This window comes from Syngnathus floridae, chromosome 13 (assembly GCF_059516105.1).
Source record: "Syngnathus floridae isolate MCC-2025c chromosome 13, RoL_Sflo_1.0, whole genome shotgun sequence".
Classification (NCBI taxonomy): Eukaryota; Metazoa; Chordata; class Actinopteri; order Syngnathiformes; family Syngnathidae; genus Syngnathus; species Syngnathus floridae.
Window position 1 is genome coordinate 9591859 of NC_142425.1, and position 22521 is coordinate 9614379.

Here is a 22521-nt window from a genome sequence, read left to right on the forward strand (position 1 = left end):
TTACTTTTAAATGCTTTGTACAAGTAAAGGTCTCCCCACCTCTCCAAAATAAAATATGATGATGATGAGGATGGAGACATCCACTATGCAGTGATGGACTGCAAAAGGGTTGTTTAAACAAATGAACCCCCAGCCACACTCAAATCCCCCCTATGGTGATTTACACGGTAAAGCCTACCCTTGGTAACCAACTTCATTACGGAAGGTGGAAGTTGTCAAGTGTGTACAGTGCAGAGCAACGTGGATTTACACCCGTGCTGCCTCCCACTCCGGCATCAACGGCATGGTGATGGTGGTGGGGGTCCATTTTCCGCTGTGACATCAGTCATCTTGTCACACTTTGAGGGGTGGGGAGGGCATGTTATATGCCTCTGAACTGATTTTAGCAGCCACTCTATATATATCTATACATCTATATGGGGGGGGGGGGCTCAATGATGTTAAAGAACGCAAATGGATGAATAAATAATGAAAAGATGGCACTGGCTCTTTAAAAATGTATCCTTTCCAAGCGCCTCTGCCCCACTTAAGAGCGTGTTCAAAAGGGGTTGAAAAAAAAAAGGGGGGGGGGGCAATAAAATAACACCACTCATCGCTCTCAAAAGGATATAAAAGATATGAAATCATCGCGGAGCTGGCCGGGAAGAACGTGCGTGCAAACGTTGCTGAACTAAAGCGTCACGTGACGAAACTCAAACATCTCGCCAAAAATGAAAATGTATAAAAGTAGCATAAATGTGGTTTTAAGAAGATATTTCCCGAGCACAATGCGCTGGAGAGTCGCCCAACGTACCTTTATGCATGCCGGTGTAGCGGTCCTTGAGAACTGTCAGTTCGTGGATCTTCCCAAACTGTTCAAAGAGGGGCTTCAGGTCCTTCTCCTCCAAGTTGCGCGGAATCTGCCCGATAAACAGCTTAATGGCATCCTGGTCCTTCATGGCGCCGCTCTCCGGATGAAGTGAAATGGGTTCCGAGCCGTTCATGGGTTTGGGCAGTGGGATCTGGACGTACTGGTGGTGGTACTGGGACTGGTGGTGCGGGAGCAGGAGCAGTGGTGCCGGGCTCGGTCCGCTGAGGAGCAGGCTGGAGGAGTGTGGAGCGGGATGCTGCTGAGGAGGAGGAGGAGGAGGAGGAAGAGGAGGAGGAGGAGGATTCTGCCTTCTTGTTTCAGTCTGAGTGAATCTGGCCATTCTCGAGCTGGGAGCAGAGTGGATAATAATGATAACACACACACATAGACACACGCACAAGCGCGCACGCACTGTGAGAGAGAAAGAGAAAGAGAGAGGGCGAGAGAGAGAGAGAGAGAGAGAGAGAGAGAGAGAGAGAGAGAGAGAGAGAGAGAGAGAGAGAGAGAGAGAGAGAGAGAGAGAGAGAGAGAGAGAGAGAGAGAGAGAGAGAGAGAGCACTCAGCTGGAAACCTGGCTGACTTTCTCGAGCACAAACACGCTCACATGGGCTCACATACAGAAGAAGGCACAGAAGAGCAGAATGGTGGAAGAGATGCGCACTTACGCGATATTACACGCTCTTGAGCGACACCCAGTGGTCATAGCTTTTACTACATTTTAGTAGAAATGGATGGATGGATGGATGGATGGATGGATGGATGGATGGATGGATGGATGGATGGATGGATGGATGGATGGATGGATGGATGGATGGATGGATGGATGGATGGATGGATGGATGGATGGATGGATGGATGGATGGATGGATGGATGGATGGATGGATGGATGGATGGATGGATGGATAGATAGATAGATAGATAGATAGATAGATAGATAGATAGATAGATAGATAGATAGATAGATAGATAGATAGATAGATAGATAGATAGATAGATAGATAGATAGATAGATAGATAGATAGATAGATAGATAGATAGATAGATAGATAGATAGATAGATAGATAGATAGATAGATAGATAGATAGATAGATAGATAGATAGATAGATAGATAGATAGATAGATAGATACCAACCAGTGCACAGTTAAAGTAATAAATAAAGTTTCCCTACTAGTATGCCAAAATTGTCCCAGAAACCGTAACGTCTCGGTCGGGTGCGACGAATGTAGTTCGCTTTTCTGCTCCATTGAACCAACTGTAGAAAGACGTCAGCAGGCGGACATTGACAGTCGAGTCGATACGCAAGTGGTGGTCTTGGTTGAGAAGTGGCGGGGGTGCCGTTCAATTGTAAATGTCTTTCCTTTAAATAGGAATTCCTTTAAGCAGCACATTCCCAGAGAGCGCCACGCCAGACGCAGAGGGCAAACGATTTGCTGGCTTTATTTGGTGCCCGCCCCGCCGCGTTCTGAATGTATTGATTAAAGGAGGCAAGCTACTCGCTCGGATGTGTCAGGCCTCTTTTCTGAATGGGAGCTGGCTGGGCCCGGTTGAAAGTGAAATACTCGAAAGCGGACGGCTCAGCGTGTTGGCCCGTTTTACATGTGCCGAGGCCCTCCAGTTGAACGAGAGCCCCGGAGCTGTCAATGGTCTCGCCTTCTCCGACTATTTTTAGGGAAGTGGTCAGGGGGCGCTGGGGGGAAAGAACTTCCACGTCATGGTTTTTATTGACCAATGTCATTAGTGCTTTGCCGGGCCCAAGGCGTAGACAAGAAATCAATAAAGGTCACACTATTAGAGCGATCCAACTAAAAAAGTTACATACAATTTCAGTAGCTGCCGTTTTAGTCTTGCTTGTTTGTTAACCAGCCCGGACGGCCAGTGAAAATAAGCCGGGGTCGATTTCCTAAACCCAGGAAGACTTAAGTGTGTGGGGAACAGGCAAAGGCTGTCCCGAGGGCGTCGTTTTGCATCGCATGTCCGCGTGTTGATCTGCGCGCTGACATAAGCTGCCTCATTTGTAAAATTATTCTATATCGCAATCAATACTAACAACTCCCTGTATCGATTATCTGCAAATGCCACAACAATGGATGTCAGTAAATGAGGAAAAAGATTCAACATGATATCAGTTCATGATAACTGACTTCACTTAAAAGTAACTCAAATTGGGTCGAATAATTAACTATAATTGGATCCAAATCTGGCCATCGGGACTCGAGTTTGACATCTATGATTCAAAACCTTCAATGAAGCTAACGTGCATGCTATACTTAACGTCCGTGGAGCCTGGAAGTAATCGGTTGCTCCTCTCTTCAGACTTGTCTCACATCTCATCAGCATTATAAGTCAGTGGTGCATAAAGGTGTCTCTGGTGGGATGAGGCGTCACGGCATCGCAGCCTCATTTTCTCGGATGTCACCTCACAGTTGAGCGGGCATGTTTTGCAACGCTGAACAACTCGCGCTCATCTCAAAGGTTCACAGTCATGTCATGACAGCCTAAAAGGAGAAAAAAACGTTCCACTTAGTCACTTTATGTTAAAAAGGATGAACTTTTTTCATTCATTGCCATTGGGGCAATTGGAGCATTGCATCATCCAATACAGTAGATGGCGCTAGTGAGTATAGAACACCCTTTCTTTACATTGTTTTGTTTTATTGTTTACATTAAAATTTAAATTTAATCGAAATTTGTTGTCTTTTTTTAGTGCCCTATCAAATCATGGTGAATATTTAAACACATTAAATAATGTCATATCTTGCTAAATGCTAAATTCCCTGTGTTGTCTAACATCAAACAAAGGCACGTAACATACTTAAATGGAGTTACCAGATCTAAGAAAGCAATTTTGGCATTTCACAGCTTAATTTTCGCTTCCAAACAAATGTTATCACTAACTGTGACCATTGTTTAGCAACAACAAGAGATAAACGGTCAGCAGGCGGTCCATTGTTGTCATCTCGTCCAGGTTACCATTTTGACGTCCGTGTGTTTCCTCCCAAACACAATTTCCTATAAATGTCACACACTGGACTGCTGCTGTTCGTGTGACATTAACGTGATCCTAAGAAGAACACCCGCAGACGCAAGATTGTTTTCTCCTTCTTATTATGTAAATCATATGCATAGTCCATGGCTGGAAATGAAGTCAACTATTTCTGTAAAATAATACAGAGAATGTTGAACTGTTGTAAAATAACAATTTGAAAAGATAATTTAACTACAATGCTACATTATACATCATGCTAGCAAAACAAATGTATTCCTTATGGAGCAGCAACTTTAGACCTCACCATTATTATCACTCGTCTAATTTGTTTCCTTTTCCAACAAAGTACGGTAAATTGTGAGACGACACAAACGCTAGACTGAATAAAATAGTTAAACGTTTACTTACGGTTTTGAACCACCAGAGGGCGGCAATGTTCCATTTTTCCCGAGGCCACAACTCACTGAGTAAAAGTGTCACTCATTTTTGTCGCCAGCAAATAATTGTTCAAATGTTGCCCATTGAGAACAATGACAATTTATTAGATTTAAAAGTATGTATTTACCATCATATAAAAGATTGAAAGTATTTTATTGTATTTATTAAATTCATAATTTGTTATTTTGTCTTTGTTCATTTAAAAAACAACTTGGACGTCGATAAGTCAAACCCAATTAGGAACAAATATATCAATGAAAAGATGGCAAAAAATAATGAAGTCAGATTTCAATCACAGAAATAATTGGGTTGCTACTGATTGCAACTTTTTGTCAAATTTTGTCAACAAGTCACCTGTAGATTTTGCAGGAGCACCATCTGCATCAACGAGAGCCCAAACAAGCAGACCACAAATGGAACAGCCATTTTCTTTGGCAGCCATCACTGCCGGTAATCCACCCAGTTGTGTTGCTGTCACTCACTGCGAGATTTGCCACAGCATGAGATGTCATTGTATTTATTCCAGGAATGCCCCGCTGGGTTTGTTAAATCTTTTCCCACCATGTAAACACAAATGCATTCACGCCAGCGTCCCTTATTTAAAAACAGGGACCTGTTTTAATCAAGATTAATGTAGTCGGTGGAATTTGTGTCATTCGTAAATAAGACTTGGGGATTACATTTATTAGGGACTGAAGAAATGTTTGTAACAAATGTTACAAGAAAACAAACAGTACAGTTTGGTCAACTGAGCATGATTAACTGAGTCTTAAGCAACTGTGATGTCATTTTCAGTCAACAGCAAGTGACAAAATGACAAAATGGCCGCCCCCTTGAATTGGATAAAAATCGATGGATTTTGCAACTTAATTTATCTTCCACAAGTGGAATATTAATAAGAATGCCGTGTTTAGATGAGTAGGGGTGCACAAAACATATTATTGTAACAAAAATTTTGGACTTGACATCCTCTTCAAGAGTCTAAAACCATTTTTAAGGATGTTTTCTTATCTCTGCCTTTGTGACACTTCTGAATCTTTTCATTTAATCTTGGTTAACATGGTTGAGCAAGACATGTAATACGAAGATTAGCCCTAACTCGTGCTTGGAAAATCAATTGAGATGAGGGGAAACTCCACTGCATGCGAGGCCACTGTATCAAGCTTTAGAAGTTCCTCCATATCTGTGGAAACAGCGGGAAAAAGGTCGAGTGGGAATTCATTGGTAGACCAATGAAATTGGGTGCAGGGGATGAAAGTCTCATCAAGTGAACTTTGCTTTGAAATGTAGCGATGTGAAGCTGCAGCACTAGCTCCCGACTGACAGAAGCCAATTACAGGCCAAAAAGCCATTCCTCCATGGCGGAAACAGATCGTATAGTGACTCACCAATTCATGAAAAGACTTGAGAAAAACTGGGGAGCACAAAAACATCACTGTGGTCTCTTGAGGGAGGCAAAAAGAGGCATTGGTACAGTGTGCAATATTAAAAAAAGAAATATTTTGAATGATACAGAAGTCCCACCCACATAATAAATAAATAAATAAATAAATAAATAAATAAATAAATAAATAAATAAATAAATAAATAAACGGACAAAAGAGCGAACGAACGAACGAACAAATAAATAATTAATAGCTAAATAAATAATGCAAATAAGATTAATTATTCATTTATTATTTTATTTACTGTACAAAGGCTGGAAGAAAAATCATTATTCTTTAATGGCAATGACCCTCACTTGAATTGCCCACAAATATCCCACAAAGCAGAATAACATGATTCCGGTTGCTAGGTTACCCTCGTTTTTAACAATGTCTCACGTGAGAACAACCAAATGAGGCTTCTGCAAACTTGCTCTTGAGGACATAATACGACCATTCGATAAATTCTGAATTGCACTATTTTGTAGACTCGTGCAGAATGAATGGAGACAACCTTGAGTGCCGTGGCCCAAATCAATGCAACAAAACAGCTCAATGCACAGCAGGGGGGTGCTTGTCTTGTTTTAAAGGCAAAACGGTTCCTCTCCTGTTGTGTTTGTGCGTCACTACCATTGTAATAATGAGTTCACTGTAGGTCGACGTTCAAAAGTGCCAATAAATAAAATAACAATGCATGTGCAGCAACAATTTTCTGAAAACATGTTATCAATCAAAACCATTTTGGGTCACGTGGAAAAAAAAAAAAAAATCCAGTCTCCTTGTGCCACCCCTTTCATCAATAACTTTTTCTTCTTCCAGAAACTTTGTGACTTTCTGATAGCACAAGCGTGGAACATCACGGCACACCGACACCGACTCTTACCGTGTGTGACATCACGCATATCAGAGAAGTTGCTCAGCCTTGATGTTGAGGCCAACTCACATGAGAGTTGATGCAAATGATCCCATCGCAATGGCTGGCTGCACTGATCTTCCCTGCTATGCTACCTAGTTGGTGGAAGATATTTTTTGGTTCATATTTACGTATGCAGCAAGTTTTGCAAAAAAATAGCAACAACGACTTCAGCGAGATGTTGATAAAAATAGCGAAGTAATATTATTTGAACATATTTCAATCATCATCTGTGTACATGTCCAAACTAAGTCAAACCCAAATGATCTAAAGCATTTTTTTTGATATTCCGGAATTCTCCCATCAAAGTAACGCACCTGAGAGGTCTTCAGAGCGCACCGCATTTGTCAGACTGGCATTTCGGCTAATGAATGGCATTTGGGTCCCTGCATCTCTACATCTCAATGCCATGTTGTTATTTTTCCCAGAGGCTCCAAAAAGGCTCGTTAGCATATTTTGTATCCCAACTTTCAATTAGAGGCCTGTTATCGTTTGACCTTCATTTTACATATCTGTGATGCTCGGATGGCAAAAAAGAGCTCATTGTCAAATGTCATCATTGACAGCTAAGCTAACAAAGGAGTCATTATGCATGTTTTTTTTGTTTTTTTTTGCCTTGCCTTTAGCTAGCTAGCTAGCGGCAGGATTCCCTGAGGAAGCGAGACATCCTGTAAATAGTGCTATAGTGAATCGGCTTCCTCGTGGATTGTATTCGATGAATATTTCACACCGTAGTCGACCTGCTGACCTCACATTTGGAAGGAAAGCTATCTCCTGAGGATTTGCGCTGGTAGGATTTTCTGGCCAGGATAATACTGCACTGATCTGAGTGCATTTATGATGCTGAAATTATTATCTGAACAACATATTTTATATTTATGAGATGTGGAAGGAGATGCAAAGTTTAAATTTATTTTCCAACCTTTGTTGAGCGAGGACATATATTGTATTTCAAAATGCCACGCAATTTATATGAATTGAGGAATCGTATTTCAGATCCTTAACGTGATAGAAGCTGCTTGTTTTGAACAATTAAAATCAAGCAGCTTTTAAATATCAAAAGGAAAAATGAAAAATTAATACAACTGATTATTTGATGTACCACTAGGGGCACCCCACTGAGAATTTACTCATTAGTTGCTTGCGCTAGTGTTTACAAGCAAAGCAGGCACCTTCTATTAAAATAAATAAATAAATAAATAAAAATGAAATTCCTCAATTATACAAATTAAAGGATGTTTTTGTTTGTTTGTTTGTTTGGAAAAAATCTGAAAATTTGTGCTGCAAACCACACAAAAAATCCATATGTGCTTGAGTTAAGCTTTTCTTTTTTTTTAAAGCAGTGCTTTCTTTTCTAGCTCATGCAGTTATTGCAGAAACCTTTGGAACCGTCTTCCGGGAGATAATCAAACCATTACATAATGGTCCTCTTTTATGGCTCAACTAGCCCGGGCATGACTTTGTGACTTCTTGCCTTGTACGGAGAAATCGAGTTCAATTCCATTTTCACCTGCTCGCAGTGCTATTGCATGACCTCCATGCTCATATCATGTGGTGACACTTGGTGCTGTTTCCTCCTACGTTTCCTGGCAGCGTTGTGAAGTTAAATGTGGAAACACGTGTTTGCTGCCTCGAAATTCTATAGCTGCCAAGGAGGCTATGTTTGTCCCGTTCTGCTGTTTTGTCAGGCTGTTGAGTCATCGAGTTTGTCTTTTGGCAGGGTTACAAAAAAAAACTTGTCCAAGCATACTTTTGTCTCAAATTTTGCAAAAAAATTAATCAACTTTAACTTTCTTACTCATAAACCTGTAGCAAATGACAGCAATTTTTTTTTCATCTTCTAAAATCTCAACACTGATTATGTTGATTCACTACGTCGTGCCGCAGCTATCTTGGAAGCTTCATCAACAATAAATTACATCATCAAAAAACACTTATCCCATTCCCAAAAGCTTTGCTAATCAGAATCCGGTATTCTCTCAAATTGCCATTATAATTCACTGCTGATTTGATAACTTTTACTTTCAAAAGTTTTGCTGTGTTGTTCTATTGTCTCTCAAAAGTATGGCAAAGGTCGTAAGGAATATGTCAACAACAAGTTACGGAAATAAAAAAGGCAAGACTTTGGTCTATCCACCTTCAAGTGAAGACCTTCTCCAGATGTAAACCAGTGTGTGCTTAAGCGGCCAATCGGGTTCGATCTGATTTAGTCCAATAGGGGACAAGCAGTCTGGCCGACTGGGTGTGCTGCGTTGGAGTTTCAACTTTGGACCCAACAAAAGCAGCTGAGTGATTCAATAGAAAGTCTTCATCAGCAGAGCTTCTCAACGAAAAAAAAAGGATATTTTGACAGGATTTTATTTTGTCTCCTTGGTTTACGACCCAAGAAGAGAAACTATGGAGCACTACTCTGACCAGGTAAATACTGTAGTTTAATATCGTCAATATATTTATATCAACATATGACAGTGAAAAAGTATTACAGGTTATTTTGTGATTCTAAGTATAAAGTTTGATGGATACGGCTATGATCATTAATCAGTCCGAATTTTTTGTCAGTTCCCGATTTCACCGACATGACCACAACACATACTTTTAAGGGAGTGTGAATTATTATCTCGGCAAAGGGAGAATTTTAGATTCAGCTCTTGTATTGGATCCAATAAGTTGATACTGCTGCTGTCACAAAAGATCACCAAGTTTCATTATAGTTCCAACTACAGAGAGAATAGATATATTGTTTTAATGAATATCTTTCTGACAGTTTCAGTTGGAAAAAAAAAAAATATATGGAATATTTGATACGGCTCTGTGAAATATTATTGGGGATATTGTCAAAATTGTTTGGTTTGGTTCTGTGGGTCTGCACAAAGCTTTTAACTTGAACCACAAGGTGACTTTTTACACATCAAGCCGATATAGACGAGCAGGGAACATACTGTACCTGACACTTGACAAATCATGATCAAGCAGTAAAGAAGCAGCTGGGGCAGTCGTGGCCTTTTGTCCTGAGTGTGACTTCAGAAAAGGAAACTTAAATGACACATGACAGCAGGCGTATGACAGCATGGAGTTGCTGGATTGGCTGTTTGATCAAAATGATGGAATCCTTCGGCATGAAGAAGCGGAACAACAAGGCACCCGGCAGCACCACTGGCCAGAGCAGGAACCAAACGTGCGTAAAACCGTCAATCATCTCCAAAGAGCCCGTTTCCTTTCGGACTATCATCTCAGCATGTTGCCTCGTATACAAGACAAGAAAAATAATCAAACCTTCCACCCGAGCAGATGCTCCAGCTAGCTGAACAGGCGGATGCCGACTTCCTCAACGCCTTATTAAGTGGGAGAGAATCAGCGTCGGGCTCACCAATCTGGTCCCCCTCGCCGAGCGACAGCGGGATCAGCGAAGACCCGCCTTCGGATCAGATGGATAGCCCACAGCGACCGGAAAGCCCCCCCGAGGATATTCATTGTATGGGTCTGAGGTCACAGGCCAAAGCGGCCTTGGAGGCCCAAACGTCCTTCAAACTAAGTTAGCTTGGTTAACTTGCTAGCTAACTCAATACTGATTGTTTATTGTGATATTAGTTTCATTCGTGTGTGTGTTTTTGAAGATGTCTGGGAAGGCGAGCACCCCGCGGAGAGGACGAGATATCCACAATATTCTGCGGACGTAAACAGAGAGCCGCCGTGCTCCGGCTCGTCTCTGACTGTTAAGGATCTCTTGCTGAGTGGCACAACTGAGCCGGCAAGTGAGACAAAATGGGGGAGCGAACTGAAGGATTATGGCTGATAACAATGCTTTGACTCACTGTTTATATATTTGAGAGTCTGTAAGATACATGGATCCTCTGCGGTTTCCGACACTCCAGTAGGAACGGAAATCTCGACTTGGTGCAAGATGCACGACGGCGGCCATTTTATTATTCAGTGTTGCTACTGTTATCTTGAAAAACGTAATCAACAATTCCTCCTTTAGAAAAATCTTTGTTATTGAACTAATTATTTTAAAAGTTACTTTATGAGTTACATTCAGGATATCATCAAACTCATCGTAAAAATGAACAAAATATGAGCGGAAAAATCGTAGCACTCGTTAAGCGAACATGGCCTCAAACTTTGAGGCTTAAAGTTAGCATATAATGCTAGGTTAGCACAACATACTTTGCATGGACACAAACTACTGGAGAAGATAATCATCAGAAAAAAAGTTCCACATTGCTGTTTGCTCTCATCATTCTCGCACTGTTTTCTCTCAGCTCAGTATAATTAAATCAGTGCAAACAAAAAAACGCATTCTGAATAGACGCAGCCCAGCCAGTCCTTAATTAATATAGGAAATATTTCATTCCTTTTTATCTTAATTATTCAGACACAAGGAGTGTAAAAAAAAAAAAAATCAAGTATTGATCCAAGCTTTCCAGCCCAGTTGATTAAGGCGAAGAGTGGCAGAATGCCGCTTGGCTCATCACACTGTGATTTCTGGAGGCTTGGCGCAGGAATGAGAGCAATGGCGGCAAGTGGCATGCTAATTTAACTATGCCTTGAGAGGCCGCAGGGAGACTGTCGGCAAGCTGTAATCGGGCGACGGCAGTGAGGAAGTGTAATCAAGAGCAGCACCTCCTACTGAATCACATGTGCCGTCTCCCTTCCAGCCTCCGCAGCCGTTCCAACAGTCCATTCAAGAACTGATTCTCAATGAAGACGAGAAGAAGCTCCTCGCCAAGGAAGGCGTGACTCTACCCAGCCAACTACCACTAACCAAGGTTGGTTATAAGAACAAACCAGTTCAAACCACTCACTCAATAAAATCTATTCCAATCAGTATGAAGAAAGGATCCTGAAGAAAATACGCAGAAAGATTCGCAATAAGCAGTCGGCCCAGGAGAGCCGCAAAAAGAAGAAAGAGTACATTGACGGATTGGAAAGCAGGTGAGTTTTTCAATTACACATCACATTTAGATTGCTGTGAGCATTTGAGCAGTAGCGTGGCTAAAATTCCTTTTGAACTCTTCTAACTATTTTCCTATGTTAACCCATTCACTCCCATTGACGACTATAGACATCGAATTTTAACTTGGCTGAATATAGCGATCATCTCGCTAACATAGTGGGATGGTGATTGAGCCTTGCAGCGAAGAGCAAATGAATTTAATTTTCAAACTCTGCATTTGATTATAATAACTTCTCTTGGAATAGTAGTTGTAACTAAACCATTTTGCCAAGCCTTCCAATTTGAGCACGGGGCTGCCCCCAGCTATAACTTGTACTCTTTCTGTGTGTATGTGTGTTTTCAGAATGGCTGCATGCAGCGCACATAACCAGGAACTTCAGCGGAAAGTGTCTCAGCTGGAGAAATGTAACATGTAAGAGACTATAAAATGGAACCCTTCTTTGCACGAGACCTCACGCTGTAATCCGAAAGGAGTCATCCACCTCACAACCTCTCCTACATCTTCCTGTGCCTTCTAGTCTTCACATCATTCATTTTACATTGTCTTCTTTGTGATTATTTTTTCATGGATTTTGTCTCCGCAGTTCACTAATGGAACAGTTGCGCCGGCTCCAAGCTCTGGTCATGAATACATCGAACAAGCCGGCCCAGACCGGGACGTGTGTGTTGGTATGAACTCGTCGCCCGATATATATTTAAAAAAAAAAAAATCTTGATAGCCAAATAAAAGGCCAATCATGACATGACAATCTCTGAAAACACATTAAAAAAAGCACAATCCTTAAATCTAAAAGTACCTTTTTTGAATGGAAGCCATGTTCCGTCTTTGATCAGCGCCGTAGCACAGCGTACGCCGCCCAAGGCTATAAGGAGGGAAAAATATTTGAAATTTGAGCTTTAATGGATATGGATGTGTGTCAGAATGCAGTCACTGAATACGTTATGATGTCAACTAGAGAAGCACAGAAAAGATGCACCAACAACATTGTGCTTCCTGCTTATTTGGGATTACTAGATCCTTAAATAATAACATCCATTTAAAATAAAATTCAAGGAAAATCCTACAAAATTCACAGGGTCACCTTGTGAAAAAGAAATACTCAAATAAAGTAGTGATATCTGTACTTTGTCACTTCACACCACTGGAATAAGAAAACTTCATTTTTGAGGGTGGCATTTATTTGTCTAAGCGACATTAACTCTAAATGCATTCCGTGAAAAATATGCAAGCAGTGTTTTTTTTTTTCCCCCGTCTCCTTTTGACTTCTTTATCCCCCTCAGGTACTCCTACTGTCCTTCTCCCTAATCCTCTTCCCGAGTCTCAAGCCCTACGCTGACACCAAAGTCAGCCAAGGAGACTTCAGCCCAATCAGAAGTGAGTAACCTTGAATGGCAAATAGCTCCCAGCGTGACCGTTAAAGGTGACATGTGGACGACTTAGAATTTTTTTTTTTTAGCTGTATGAGGATTTGCTGTCAATTTCAATAGCTGACTTTAATGACCTTCCCTCTGACATACCAAAAATATGCATGTTGAGTTCAACGAGGATTTAAAATTGTCAGCAGGTCTAAATATGAATAGGAAGTTTATAAATAAGTGTCTTGTGATTGGCTGACGATCAGTCTAGTTGTGCCCCGCCCACTTTTTGCTCATCTGCCGCCGCTCACCCTTGACCGAAATGAGTAGTCGGCTCATTATTGATGTTGCTTGTTTTTTTATGTGCAATATGGCGTGCGGAGAGGAGCCTTGGGGAAAAATTCAATCAAATTGAATAAAATATTATGCAAGTCCAGACTTTTTGGTTTGCTATTCATAACTGAGGGAAAACTTGTCACAGGCGATGAATGCAGCTAAGATGGCAGCCCATAACTGTAATAATCGACTTTTCCAGAGCTGCGTGTGTTTCATTCTGGCCTCTTCATTTTCTCACAGTCCAGTCACGTGCCCTGCAGAACGTGCAGGCCTCCCGCGTGCTGCACGTCATCGATCCCCCGTTGGCCACCCAAGACGAATCGAAGCCGGCGCACCGGCGATTCCCGGCAGATGCGGGATTGGAAATCACCGCCCTGATGGGGAACATGAAGCTGAACCGAGAACTGGACGCCATGTCTCCGAACCGGAGCCAGGAGGAAACACTGGGGCATTTCCACATGGACCCTGTCACCGGCCACATAGCAAGTGTAACTTTGAATCCCAAACGTTCTGCTGGCTTACCGCCGAACGCTGATGACATGTAAAAGAAGCTCCAGTGAAACCTTTTTTTTTTAATCATGTCGTAAAGATTCTGTTTCTGCAGTCCTCTTTGCCCTTTTCTCATTTGCAGTCCTCTTTTGTATCGTCGTGTGCATTTCAATGTCAAACTAAAATTGCCTGTCAACTTACATCTTTTCAAGTGTGATCTAACAAGGACGTTTCTTAATTTGTTTCAAACCTTTACATAAAAATCAGCAATATACAGAAAAAAAGCATTCTTTGTATACTTTTATGCCTCCCAGATGCTTATTAAAACACACTTTTAAACAAATTTCTCAGCAATTGTCCTTACTCCGCTAGCATGGTTCTCCAAATAAGAGGCCAAGTGTGCTTGCTTCAAGCTGTTTGTTTGTCACTTCCAGTTACTGTAAAGCTCATACAGAAGAGAATAAATGTACACAAAAAAATGTTTAACCAAAAATGATCAGCTAGCTTAATGCTAACACGTGATAAAAACAACTAGAGATGGCCTAGTAGAAATGAACTTAGATGTAACTATGTTATTGGATCATCAGGGAAGCAACACAGACATTTTTATTGATTGATTCGTATATTTAAAATAAAAAAAGTAAAAGATCTCTGAAAGGTAAAGTGGCCAAACACTGTGCCATGTAGCTTTCTTCCCTCACGTTAAACCTCCACAACCTCCACGATTCTTCTGCCGAAGCAGCTGATCCAATGTACAAACAAGACATCTCTCAAAGGGCAAATATGTCACCTGGGACAATAGAAGGGGAGAAAACTAAGCCAAAGGTTGAATAGACAAGCTCTTATCACCAGACTTCATTCCAACGTATTGACATATTTACTCATTGGAAAAGCTTGCGTCTGCATGATGACCAGACAAAATAAAAGTGTTTGGGTTGCTCAATAATTCCTCTTGAAATATTTTTTTCCACTACTATTATTATTATTATTATTATATTAAATCCAATGTGTGGCCTTTATACTCCCTGATAGCTTCACTCCAGTCTTCTCCAAACCATGAAAGTATCAATTTAATTCATTTTAACACTACAATGCTTTTGCATTCTCAGCAAGAGTGTGTCTAATCAAAATTTTCTTTTAGTTGTTGAAAATGCAAATATTGTCATCATACATGGAGATAAAAGGTTCAATTGTTTATCTCTGCCAGACATCTACGTATTGTAGGTTGGTTCTTTCCTTTGTTCGAGCCACCTGAACGTCTAGGATGAGCTTCACGGCAAATTGAAGAATGTTATTTTCTCTTCGTTTTAATCAGGATGGAAGTGTCTCAGGCACAAGCTTCTCCGATCAAGATCCGAATGCATTACTTTGATTAAGGAAATTCTCTGAGGAGCCTCTCCACCCGGACAAGCTCCCGCCAAGCGGGGCGAACCATAAGACGAATCTTGTCCATCAAAGTCAAAAGGCCAAATCCGCTCATCTTTAATCTACAAATGGGATTAAAGTTTTAAGGTTGAGACAGTAAAAACTTGACGCTTCCTCAAACACAACATGCCTTTTCCAATTAGGCTGAGCCAAAGGGGGATTTGCAAAGGAAACTCGATGGATGACACCTGACAGAAGTGTGAAACTATTTGAGCGTTTATGTTTCCGCCCAAGGTGTTTGCCAAACTTTTGAGCCTAATCACGTAACTTTCTTCCATTTTTACACCACCAAACAAAAATGAGTGGTGGCCTTTCAACTATAATCAGTTAAGATGGGCTCCAATTTATGCCTGACCCCCAATGAGGACAATCCTTGGTCAGATGTTTGCTTGTCTGCAGTTCTAATCACACACATAGCGAGGATTAGCTTACATACAACGCATAACTCTCAGCAGGATTTTCGGTTTTCTCGGGTTTAGGATGTATGATGTGTAATTACAAGCTTTGGGTCTATTTGGTGATTGGACGGGATCAGGCTCATTAGTCATCCTCCGGTATTAACTGCTCCTCATTTGTCTGAAGCCTGGACGCCACTTATCGGCTTTGCTCAAATCTGTAAGCTATCCAAATATCAAACTGACCATGTGACATGCAGCCGGATATTAACGGTGACACACTGGAAATTAATTTGGGTGAATTCTTTTCAACGGTGCCTATTTTAGAGAATATTTGTTCATGTCGCTTTAATCGGCCAGCCGCATTGAGCAGTTGCTATTCATGTGACATGATTCTCAGATAAGATTATGATTATTTTCTTTCTTTTTTTTTTATTAATTTATTTCTCTGACATGATTCCCAGAAAAGATTATGATTATTTTCTTTCTTTTATTTGTTATGAATTTACTTCTCTGACCTGCCTTACAATTTGTAAAATAAGACTTTTTTGTCATAATATTGTGATTTTATTATTCAAAATTATTCACACATTTGGAAATCTGATTTTATAGACCATTTTGGGTTTTTCTATGTCATGTAGTCATGTTTAATTTAAAATTCATGGTGGTATTAAGATTGCTGAGCTGATAATGATTTTAAAAAAAACGTTCTTTTTTAGTCTTCAAAACACCATGACCTTCAGAATGACCGTTTTTGCTTATTTCTAAGACTGCTAAACCCTCTTCAGATGTTGATCGGGGCCAAAGCCTTTCAGTCTCCCAACTTTTTGTTTGTTCTTAGATAAAACAAAATTCAAAGAAGCAAACTTCGATGAAAAAAATATCCAAGTGGCTCTATCATTATTCTAAACTACAACAAAAGCTCACATAGTGCCGAAGCAAATATATTCTCATTAAGGCCTATGACACTCAGACGATGTCTACAAGTCACTTTAATTATTCCTGCCTCTGATCACTGTATCACAACTGTAGGTCGGGTGACAAAATGTTATGGCAGCAGAGTGAGTGGGAAGCGTTTTAAATCGGCTTTGGATGAAGCTGTACGCCTTCTTAAAATATTCTGAAATATAGACCTCATTTTTATTTACTACACAGTTAAAGGAATGAGAACGTTATTTAATACTCGCATTATGTTTTCTGTTCATTTTACAGTCAGTAAGAGATCGCATTGAATTAATTTGATTGGCTGGTTTAAGAAGCAAAAAAGATGCCAATTAATCATTTTAATACCCAAAACATTCCATAATTGCAACTACTTCAACACCTAGCTACATTGAAAATAAAAAAAAATAGAAAAATCGAGATTGTATTTTTCCCATTAACAAGGCAAGACATAAATTGCCAACACCGATGCGGATGTCCATTATTGTTAATGAGGAGATGACGAAAGATTTTTTGCAGCCCATCGGGAGACGAGAAACGACCAAAAAAAACAACAAAAAAAACACCACTGCTGACAGAAGCAAGGCGATGAAAGTGAATTTGGAGAGCAGCATAGCAGTTTGGGAATATTTGCTTCATCAACATTCACGGTGCAATTTCATTTAAATAAAAGACCACTTGAGTAACAGTGGCACCATCTAGAATACTTTTCCTATTGAGAGAGGACGGTCGGTTTGAATGCCGTTGTCCGTGGCAACCTGTATAAGCGGCGAATATTCAGGAAATTATCTCAAACCTTTCTGAAAGGGGCACAATCGTTTTCTCACATTTTATTTCGAATAATATGAGTACAACAGATCACATGTCATTCAATAAATGACTTTTTAGCCTATTAGATGAAAGGCCCTGAATCTATTGTAGAGTTTGGTCATGAAGCACTAATGGTCTGGACCAAACCTCAATAATTGAGCTTATCATATTTAAATTAAGAAGAAGGTCCATAAATCTGATAACTTTTAGCCTAATAGATCTGAACCTCAGAACCTCATGGTCTCATGTTCAAGATCAAGGGAATTGTGGAGGCTATTCAAAAACTTGGCGGTGCACATTCAGCACTAGCCTCGGCTCCCAGGAGGACGAGTGTGAACGCTGTTCTTATATTCGTGGAGGCACTCAGCGCTCGAGGCACAATCCCATCAAGTCGCATGCATCGAGTAATTCTTTCATTTTTAATTGTGCTGTCATCCGGGTTTTGCGAGTCACATTTTTTAATGGGTAGAAAACCGGTGAAAATACCGGTGTTATCCAGTATTTATTGCCCAATGTCAAAAAAAAGTGCCACCAAGCTAATGGGAATGGAAATAAATCAAAAAGTAAAAACTAAAAATGAAAAGAAAGCCTGGGCTAGCTAGTTAGCCTGACAAGCTAACGTCCTTCACATTATATCAAAGCCCCTGCAGCTATTTTCTGTCAAAGTCTTTTGTTTTCAAAAAGTCTCAATCTAAAAGTTTTATCAAGCCATGAACACGAAAGCACAATGTTTTAAAACAAACAAAGACCAGTAAACGCTCTAAATATGACTTCAGGCCATTTCGTTTGAGATACTAATGTCACAACCGGCTAACGCTAAAGCTAAAACTGAAAAAGTGTACGTCTTTTGGACACCAAAATAGTTTACTTTTAATCACCAGGGTGTCCTTGCAAAATAGACAAACAAAAAAGTTCTATTCACTTCTGATGCTAGCAGAAATTAAATCAAGTGAGATTTAATACGCTGATTTATCACATTTCAAAATATTACGTAAACATCAGGTTGCGATTTTCATCGTAGTCAAACGTGTTTTTCTCAAAAACTGAAGCAAAATGAGGAAGAAAAAAAAGCTTATCTTGCAAACCGATAGAAAAACTGTAGAATACAGTGTGATGCCCTTCAGTATAGCAAAATTACTTTACATTCCCTGGAGAGCAATTTATATGCACCCACTCAAATATCAGCTGCCTTTAAGACTTCTATGACTCATTGTGAAACCTGACACAACCTCAATGTCGAGTTTTCCAGGTCTTTGAAAAACCAAGAAATGAATCACAATGGATTAAACCGCTGCAAAATTCAAATGAAGGATTTCTATCCAGTTTGGTTTTTTAATTAAGATTGTCAGCTGCACATGACTTCCATCTTGGATCACACTAAGCTTTGTTGACAGGTGTACATCCAGCGGAAGACAGCATGAAAAATGTGATTTTTCCGAGACCTTTCGTTATGAAAGCTGGCAGCATAACAACAAGGCTTTGAAGTAGTTATTGCTTATGACAGCCAACAATATATTTTTTTTAATAATACCGAGTTGCTGAAGTTTGACTGGTGGTGTCAGGGAAGAATTATTATTATTGTGGTAACAGCATTCAAATGCAGCACGCTGAAAAATATTCATAATATTGCTCTCTCTTTCATCAAAGTAGATAATTTTTTTTCATAGTATTCATGGTTTATTTGCCTTTATTTCAACACAACATTTATTTAAAGGACCAAAACATTTGTTTATAACAAATCTGACATTGTTCTTTATAATACAGATTAATTTAATAATTGTGCTAAAAAATAAAATGGGAAGAGAACCTTGGAGAAATAATCTTATTAAGTCACAATCAGAATATGAGGGGAGAAAAAAAACACTATTTTTTTTCTTTAGCCAACAGGTGTCTCAAAATGTCCGCCTAAATATGTTTATTTGTGTTTAAGTAGCTCAAAAGTAAGGGAGAAGTTGTCAAAGTCTGCTTTATTGTCAATTTCTTCACGTCAAGAAGATCGAAATTGTGTTTCCTACTATCCCACGGTGACAAGACATAATATATATATTATATTATATTATATTGGTCCACGGACAAACAAAACATTTAAGTAAACATTACAAAAAGTAAAAACAAGAAGGCACATCCAATGAATAAAGTTGTGTAACCGTGACGTGAGCCGCCTAACACTCTCATGATATGAGCTCCGTTTCAAAGGCTCACCCACACAATCCCAGAGATGTCACCCTGATTGTTTATGCCCACTTTCTTACGCCCCGCCCCCTCCCGTAACGGTCATGCCTGAGAATTTTGACGTAGCAGCGGGAATCGGAGCATGACTCCTCTCCGTGGGCCAGATGAGCGCCGTCAGCGTTGGTGAGCTGTTGCGCTCTCACTTGCAAAGCGATAAGCAACAGAGCGGCGAGTAGTCGAGCGGAGGAGGAGAGGAAGATCACAGCGGGGCGGCAGCTTTAGAGCAACCTGACTCAGATACAGGAAGAATATGCAGAGCTGCGTGCCACCTTCCCGACCGCTTTGCCTCCTGTTTCGTAATCCCCGGCAGTCCAACTTTGCCCCGGCGGGAGGTATGTGATCGACTGGGTCCGATATGAACGAAAGCGGAGTTGGAAGTCTGGCTCCAGAGTCATGTCAGCAGCAGATGACGGCGGAAGACAACAGTGGGAACTGTAGCGGCAGTTCCAGCGGAAACCTGTCGCTGCACTGCTGGTTGCAGCTGCTCACCAAGGAATCGGGATCGGAATTCCAAGGAGACACCTCCAGCCTTGTGGTGCGGGTGATGATCGCCTGCGTCTACTCGGTGGTGTGTGCGTTGGGGCTGGTGGGCAACGTACTGGCGCTGTGTCTGCTGCACTCGCGTTACAGGCAGAAGCAATCGTCCATCAACTGCTTCGTGATGGGGCTGGCCATCACCGACCTGCAGTTTGTGCTGACTTTGCCCTTCTGGGCGGTGGACACGGCGTTGGACTTCCGTTGGCCGTTCGGCAGAGTCATGTGTAAGATCGTCAGCTCGGTGACTACCATGAACATGTACGCCAGCGTTTTCTTCCTCACCGCCATGAGCGTGGCGCGTTATTATTCCATCTCCTCGGCGCTCAAGATGCACAGCAGGAGGGCGGCGGCCACACGGGCTAAGTGGACCAGTCTGGGGATCTGGGCCGTGTCTCTGTTGGTCACGTTGCCTCACGCCATCTACTCCACCACCGCCCAAGTGTCAGACGAGGAACTTTGCCTAGTGCGTTTCCCGGAAACGGCCAACTGGGACCCGCAGCTTCTTTTGGGCTTGTACCACCTTCAAAAAGTCCTGCTTGGCTTCCTCATCCCTCTCATCATCATCAGCGTCTGCTACCTACTACTTCTACGCCTCATCCTCAGCCGGCGCATTTCCGGCGCCGCCAATCCGGAGGTGGAACAAGGCCGACAAAACCGTCGCTCCAAAGTCACCAAATCGATCGTGATTGTGGTTCTGTCCTTCTTTCTGTGCTGGCTTCCCAATCAGGCTCTGACACTGTGGGGGGTGCTCATCAAGTTTGACCTGGTGCCCTTCAGCAAAGCTTTCTACAACGTCCAAGCCTACGCCTTCCCATTGACTGTGTGCCTGGCGCACACCAACAGCTGCCTCAATCCGGTGCTCTACTGCCTGATCCGCCGCGAGTTCCGGGCTGGTCTCAAGGAGATTGTCCTCCGCACCACGCCATCCTTCAGGGGTCTGACTCATCTGCTGCGACGTAAAGGCAAAGTGGCTGAGGCGCCGCCCGTCATGGTGCTGGTGCAAATGGATGTGTGAGCAGTGGACAGATGGACGGATGGATGGCTCGGAGACAGTTTTGTGGAGGAAGCGGCTGTCATTGTTTATTTGGTGGCCTCACCCAATTCCCATCAAGGCATCAACTCCTTCATTTATATTCTGCTTTTGTGAGAATAACAATCATGCCCGACGCAGCGAGACATGGCCCACTTTCCCGCGTTATGTAATCACAAATACTTTTACTCACCCCGAACATTTGTCTCTTTGTGATAGACCCTGATTGTGATGCCCCCCCACTTCTCGCCCCTCCCCTGGAATGTAATCATGAATATGTATCAATGTCAATCATGAGTGAGTTTTTGAGAGCTGAAGCACTTGGCTGCTCATCTGGGATGAGCTCGAGGGGTACGACGTGTAATCCTTATTTAACATTTGCCAACGAGGAGCGGTGAGCTGTCAAATTTTTTTCACGGAAAAATCCCTCTGGCTGTGGATGAGGAGTCAGTGATTCGTGCAACGGAAGTTTGTCTGGCTTTTTTTAATTGTGTTTGCTCTTTTGTTTGTTGGTGTACGTTGTTCATGTTGTGAAAATCGCTTAAAAATCGTTAAAAGATGATTCATTTTTGAAGCTTACTAGATTTAAGAACAAAGGCAGTGAAGTCAAATTGTGATGTCAATGGGCTTCTTTCACACAGTAGGTGTAGTTTGTTTAGTTTGTAGTCGAAACAAAAAAAGTTTTAACAAGAGTCGTGAGCAGTTTTTAAACATCGCTATAAAATACAATATAGATGAATATTAACGACATTGTTTTTTGTTCTCTCAAATGAGCAATAAAAAAGGTTAACCATGAACATTTCCGGTCTTTCAAAAAAAAGTGTGTTCAATTTTTTACATGAATTTATCAGACACAATCTTTCATTACATGACTGAGTCTTTTTTTCAGCTAATATATACATATTTGCCAAATTAAAAATGACTGACTCAAATTTATAAACAAGTAATTGTGGCCAAAATAAAATGACAACGCTTCATTATACTCTTTTATGTGGTTAAATCAATTTGAAGGAACATTTCTGTGTGATCTTCTGAAAGGAAGAAGCAAATAAATTTTGTGAAATCTTGAATCAACATTGTGAGGCGTTATCATTGTGGACTCAGCTGTATAATTTGGCTGTCCTTGACGAGGCGTTGGATTCGACTCCCTTGTTCAAAAGTCAAACAAAACCAAAAAAAAAAAGAAGCTAAAAGGGCACAGAGCATCTGTGACATAATCAAAAAAATAAATAAATCATGCAAATATATGTTGGCTACAATTTAATTATATTTATCCATTGACTCAAGTAAAAAAAATAGTTGCTATCAATAATCTGACATTAAAGCCAAAGCTATGTAAGTTCACCCAAGTTCAATGTAAGCTATATTGGAAAATAATGAGCGTTGTCGGAGTGATAAGC

The 22521-nt window shown here is 41.0% G+C and overlaps 3 protein-coding genes across 14 annotated transcripts in view; 2 read left to right on the top strand and 1 right to left on the bottom strand.

Moving 5' to 3' along the window:
- The window catches only part of celf5a (cugbp, Elav-like family member 5a), a 165454-nt gene that overhangs the window by 133741 nt on the left and 9192 nt on the right, over positions 1-22521 (bottom strand). For 5 of the 10 annotated variants that reach the window (XM_088395262.1, XM_088395253.1, XM_088395261.1 and 2 more), the window contains exons 4-5: positions 12367-12432; positions 794-3349 (exon numbers count right to left, since the gene is read on the bottom strand). In XM_088395262.1, coding sequence (XP_088251388.1) covers positions 794-1190 — 397 coding nt within the window. In that variant the 5' untranslated portion in view covers positions 1191-3349; positions 12367-12432. The other 5 variants (XM_088395257.1, XM_088395258.1, XM_088395259.1 and 2 more) reach the window with 5 other exon arrangements.
- Positions 8859-14093, top strand: creb3l3a (cAMP responsive element binding protein 3-like 3a). Of its 3 annotated transcripts, none has more exons than XM_088395267.1 (10): positions 8859-9033; positions 9668-9790; positions 9904-10087; positions 10230-10363; positions 11271-11381; positions 11441-11547; positions 11913-11981; positions 12154-12238; positions 12851-12944; positions 13502-14093. In XM_088395267.1, exons 1-10 carry the CDS (start codon positions 9013-9015, stop codon positions 13804-13806), a joined length of 1233 nt encoding a protein of 410 aa, XP_088251393.1. In that variant the 5' UTR covers positions 8859-9012; the 3' UTR covers positions 13807-14093. The 3 variants fall into 3 exon arrangements, with proteins under 3 accessions (XP_088251393.1, XP_088251391.1, XP_088251390.1); XM_088395265.1 differs by having other exon boundaries at positions 8860-9033; positions 9671-9790; positions 9904-10147; XM_088395264.1 differs by having other exon boundaries at positions 8862-9033; positions 9904-10147.
- rxfp3.2b (relaxin family peptide receptor 3.2b) lies at positions 19525-21918 on the top strand. The gene has a single exon (XM_088395268.1). The coding sequence runs from the start codon at positions 19910-19912 to the stop codon at positions 21104-21106; it is 1197 nt and encodes a 398-aa protein (XP_088251394.1). The 5' UTR covers positions 19525-19909; the 3' UTR covers positions 21107-21918.